Here is a 5770-nt window from a genome sequence, read left to right on the forward strand (position 1 = left end):
GACCACAAGATGAACATGAGCCTGCAGTGCGATGCAGCGGCTAGTAAAGCGACCAAAACGCTGGCTCGCATTCATAGATGCTTCTCAAGCAAATCCCAGGACGTCGTTCTCCTCTTGTACTCGGCCTTAGTGAGGCCGCAGCTGAAGTACTGTGTCCAGTTTTGGGCCCCACAATTCAAAAAGGATGTGGAGAAGCTTGAGAGAGTCCAGAGAAGAGCCACACATGATCAGGGGTCAGGAAAACAGACCTTACGACAACAGGCTGAGATCTATGAGGCTCTTTAGCCTGGAAAAGCGCAGGCTCAGGGGTGATCTGATGGCCACCTATAAGTTTATCAGGGGTGACCACCAGTATCTGGGGGAACGTTTGTTCACCAGAGCGCCTCAAGGGATGATGAGGTCAAACGGTTATAAACTACTGCAAGACTGTTTCAGGCTGGACATAAGGAAGAACTTCTTTACTGTCCGAGCCCCCAAGGTCTAGAATAGCCTGCCATTGGAGGTGGTTCAAGCACCTACATTGAACACCTTCAAGAGTAAATTGGATGCTTATCTTGCTGGGATCCTATGACCCCAGCTGACTTCCTGCCCTTCGGGTGGGGGGCTGGACTCGATGATCTTCTGAGGTCCCTTCCAGCCCTATTGTCTATGAAATCTATGAAAGAAGGTTGCTCAAGTTTTCTGACCGCTTTTGGGAGAACAAGCAGGAAAAGAAAATCAAGGAAATGAAAATGAGAAATGTATGAGCATTAAGAAAAAAGTATTTAAAAAGCTTTGAAAAAACCCTTTCATTATCAATTGAATGCCATCATGCTATGCAGTCAGTCTCAATAGCAATGACCTAAGAAAAAGTCCAAATCCCAATGTACCTTCCAAAATTTCTTCATCAAGGTGTTTTAGCTTCTCCTCAATTTCTGTCTTAATCTTCTCTAGCATCTCTTTCTCCAAAGCTTGTGGTGCTACTGTCAACTGGGTCCCTGAAACAAACCAGAAAGGTTAGTCAAGCATGCTGTTTGTAGGACAGATAAATAAATGGAGGCTGATATTAAAACATAAAGCATTCTTACTGGAAAAAATAGAAGTTAAATTTCTCACAACAATGTGAAATCCAATGTTTACAAGTTTTATTATGCACTCAGAAAAATACAGCATTCTGATATGTACGAGATAGAATGTATGTTTAAATAATGATATCTAAAACAAATTAAGTACAAGAAAGGTCATAAACAAAATAATGAAAACCATCTTAAATCCAAAAATGAGCTGCAAAGCTGTTTTTAAAGAGCATAATCATAAATCAGAAGAAACAAACAAGTAATAGGTTTTTAATGACAATGAGTCCAATCAATATTTACCATTCATGTGTCCAGAGTCTGGAATAGACTCCCCCCAGAAGCACCTACTCTGGATACCTTTAAGAAACACCTGGATGCTTATTTTGCTGGGGTCATCTGACCCCAACTGACTTCCTGCCCCTTGGGCAGGGGGCCAGCTGGACCTGATGATCTTGTGAGGCCCTTCCAGCCTTAATGTCTATGAAATATCAAGACACACTAAAATAAAGGCAGACCACGTAACAAGTCACAATGTTGGTCTATTCATATCCACTTGCCCTATGTAAAAGCAGTAAGGCATCAAAAGTAGGTGAAGTACAAAACTAAAAGCTTTGCAAAATGCTACACAAATTTCAAGTAAGCTAGCCAAACCAGGTCAGATGTGTCATTTTCCAGATACTGAAGAATCCCAAAATCTTTAACTATTTCTTACCTTGTTTTTTTCACAGAGTCAACATGTAACAACAAATCATCTAATGCAAACCTTCCAGTCATATTCTAAGTATTCTAGCAATGCAACTAAAGCAAATTATTTTAGATATGCCAAAGGCATTTTCCTCATTCAGGATAATGCAGAATCCCAGCTATTTAAATGACCATAGTCCAGGAAAGAATCCATCTTTGAACAGGTGAAAAATCTTTAAATATTAAAGTCATTCAGAAACTGCCTGCTGAATTTTATGGATACCTTTCAGAATAAGTCAGTTTCTCAAGTGGGACAGATCCAAAAATCCTACTCAGTAAGTTGCTCTCTGGGGAAGGTACTAGCTATAAAAAATAGGTGTTTGGGAGGAGTGTTCAACCTCAAAGTTTTGACATCTATTCACCTCTTTTTCCTTCCCTCTACCCAGCAGTACTGAACACCCAGCCTACAGGCCAGACCCAGGCCATGGAGCCATATCATTAGTCCAAAGGGCTCCTTAAGGGTCTGAAAATACGGTAGGTGGCATGGGACAGCCTTAATTGCCACTCTCCTGCTGCCAGATTTGTGGATCTATAGGGAGCTCTGAAGGCCAGAGAGCATGGCCCTGCACTTAAGATCAGAAGCACAGGGCCAAGGCAGTGTGGAGCCAGATCCAGCTGTGCAGGGCCCAATCTGGGTGCCAGGACCAGGCCCATGCCATTCACCCAACCCACAGGACCAAAAGTTTAAACACCACTTTCATAAGTCCACTCTCAACACCCCTCTGACTTCTTTCTTATCGACTTTCATACAAGTTATGGTTTCCTGTGATGTTAAAAAAAAAACCCCCCAAAACAAACAAAAACCCTATTCCATCTTACAATTCTATTCCTGCCCCCTGCCCTTCGATCACCAAGTCAATGGTCTCCTACTGTATTCTCCACTTTCTTTGCATTCTGTAAAACATGGTTCACATCCACTCAATCCAAAAACTGTTCCGATTGCAAAGCTACTCTCAGTAGCTCGTCTCTTTTTGAACAAACCTATTATTGAACTCATTTGTTCTGGTTTCTTCTGCTTTGGTAGCATCTGCAACTATATTTTTCTGGCTCTCTTATCTCTGACTATTCCTTCGGTATTCTTTTATGGACTTCGCCTTTTTCTCTCTTCCTCATGGTTTCACTTTTGCCCCTTCCATGATTTTATTTCTGAATACTCTTTCCTGCCATCCTCTCAATGCTGACAATTTTCAAAATCCATCTCTATTCCACACCAATGCCCTCCTGTATATTGCTGCTCCTGGATGTCTTGATATCGTTAACCCCTTCCCCTGATTTTTCCCCCATCATCAACATTTGCAATCTAGACAGCATTGTTACTTCATTCCTCCTCCCATCTTCCTCAAACAATTCTTGTAATTTTGGGAGCTACACAATATGCCCTTTCCTTTAACCTTACATCCAAGACTCTAAATCGTGGGCTAGTAGGGTTGTTCTTTCTTGACTGATGCAATCTTACTTGGCTTCTGAGACTCCCTTCTTCCCTCAGATGTACTCTCTCTCTCTCCCACCCTGACCCAAAAATTCCAGAAAGGCACCATCTCCCATTTTGGGTAACAAATAGACACACACTAACGCATTATCAATTCATGCATTTCCGCTTGAAATGGCTGAATTATTGCTTCACTATCAAGCCCAACAAGTTTATACACATACATAGCCCTACTTTAACATAAGCCTCACCCTGCCCTGATTGAAAGGAAGCAGCTAATTCAGAAGGCCACCCGTTCTCACGGGACTAATGTGATGTTGATCGCACATGACAGGCTGTCATACTTGATAACAAGTGATGTGGAAAATTTGAGGAAGAGAATTCCACTGAAGCCAACATACAAAAGAGCTGTTTAGATAACCAATGCTGCAAAGTCAATGGTTTCCATCTCGTAACACCCACAGCTTTGAAGCAGCTGATAATTCCAACAACACGCAACCGTTCAGTGATGCCTGAGCACAAAAAAACCTATGCTTTGCTTCAGTATCTTTAGAAGGGACACATAGGACAGAGATGAATGGACCTCAGGTTCTTGCAACTCCAGTCTTCTGACCCTCAAAATATGAAGAAATGCCCAGTTTTAAAATACAGGAAAGTTCTTAGGCCAGTCCCCTTTTTCCCATTTAAGTAACTTTTAAAGCTGTTGGCAAATGAGCAAAAGGAAAAAGCAACATCCTATGTTGATTTTAAATGGCATCCCTTGGCTGACCAGAATTGGCACTGACCAGCTCCTTAGGAAGTCAAACAACTATCTCTGGTTAGAAGACTAGGTCAGCCTAATGCAAAACCTTTGATGATGAATGGATCCTTCAGAACCCCTTCCAAGCCCCCAAATGCCACAACTTATTATAGCACTCCAATTCACAAAGTTAGTTTATTATCTGAAAGCTATAAAATTGTTCCCTGCTGCATAAGTATTTTCCTACTATAGAACTGTAGTGTTAAAGGTTTATTTTTCAGGTATGAGGTGGTAACATGGAAAACGGTGAAATTAAATAGAATCTTCCTTCCAAAAGACTGTTAAGCCAGTCTCATCATCAGTCCGACTGCTATATGATTGAGAAACCAACTGTCAGCCTTGCTTCCATACACTTTCTTTGTCTGACACTGACTTCACTGCCAACAAACTGAAGGTAATTTGAATAACTAAAAGTGGCATGTCTGATCACTTCTGCTGGTATATGGAGTGAAAACATTCCTTGACCTTAAATTATGGACTCCACTGCACCCAGGGAGCAGAGGGGAGGGGCCAGTCCTGTTGTGGAGCAGAGGGCCCCACCCAGCTCAGAGAGCATGCTGGGATGCTGGGGGTGTCTGGTTTAAACCAGAAAAGAGTCTGGGACAGACATGGTATAAACCGGTTTGACCCAAATCAGTTAAGTCCGATACTACATTCAACCAGGTTTATCTCAAACTGGTGTCAGCCATTTTCAAGCTGGTTTATGTGCACTGAACATCTGTTCTACTATAGGTTTAAACCCGTTTCTGATCACTTAAACTGGTTTATGTGTAATGTCTATCCCTAGTCGAAATGTCTATTTATGATTACATTACTGGCTAACATGAGAGGGTGACTTGTCTCAGATAAATCGGAAGGGCTTCTGATGGAAGGAGGAGCCAACATAGGAGGTAGTGCTGGGGAATGTGTTGGTTTTCCCTTTGGCCTAAAGGCATAGGGAGAATGTGAGGCTTTCTATGAAGCATTCTTGGAAGCAGGTCACGTTCCTACCCCTTGAGCAGCCAGCAGAGAAAAGCCTGGGCTGGTACAGGCAGACTTCCCTAATCAGAGGTTCTGCCACAACCCCCCTCAGCTCAGTTCTGTGGAAGGGAGGGCTGCTCTAGAGCCCCCCCCAGCTTCTAGCCTGAGTCACTGCAAGCATGTGGCTGCATTTCCTTAGTCCAGAGAGAATGTCTGTCCAGTTACAAACCGGTTCAGCCTAGCCAGGTTAGACTAACCTACAAAGATTGAATCAACTCAGGCTCAGGCTTTTTGAATGACTGTCCCTAGCCTTCTACACTAGATCTCAGAATTGCACTAGGGCACCCTAACACTTGTGGCTTAATACTGGTATGCATTGAGGCTTGTATGCACATAGAGGCCTACCGATGAGTTTCTCAACTTCTATTCTGAGAGACTATTGCACTGGGTAGCTTCTATACTGAATTGAACTACAACCTGTTGACAAACAAATTGCGATATTTATTTCTTCTCCAAAATACCAGCCAGCCATTCTGGAATTTATGAGATTCCCACTACAATGGGTGAAGTGTTTAAAATAGAAAATGCAGTGTGTATGTATGTGTGTATATATATATATATATATATATATCAGCCAATCAGAGTGCGAATACAGCATTACGGCCAACGGGCAGCAGAACGCCGCCATGATAGCAGGGACAAAGGGGCCGAGGGCAGCCAGGCCAGCATAGCTAGCTTGGCCCTCCCCCCCCACATGGAGGAGGCAGCAGCAGCATTGGGGGG

At 42.8% G+C, this 5770-nt stretch overlaps 1 protein-coding gene across 4 annotated transcripts in view; it reads right to left on the bottom strand.

Moving 5' to 3' along the window:
• BCL2L13 (BCL2 like 13) overlaps positions 1 to 5770 on the bottom strand; it is an 87371-nt gene that overhangs the window by 45773 nt on the left and 35828 nt on the right. For all 4 annotated transcript variants that reach the window (XM_025198795.1, XM_025198794.1, XM_025198798.1 and 1 more), the window contains exon 3: positions 870 to 977. In XM_025198795.1, the coding sequence (XP_025054580.1) occupies positions 870 to 977 (108 nt within the window). The remainder of the gene's footprint in view (positions 1 to 869; positions 978 to 5770) is intronic.

Source organism: Alligator sinensis, unplaced genomic scaffold, assembly GCF_000455745.1.
Source record: "Alligator sinensis unplaced genomic scaffold, ASM45574v1 scaffold87_1, whole genome shotgun sequence".
In the NCBI taxonomy this organism is placed as follows: domain Eukaryota; kingdom Metazoa; phylum Chordata; order Crocodylia; family Alligatoridae; genus Alligator; species Alligator sinensis.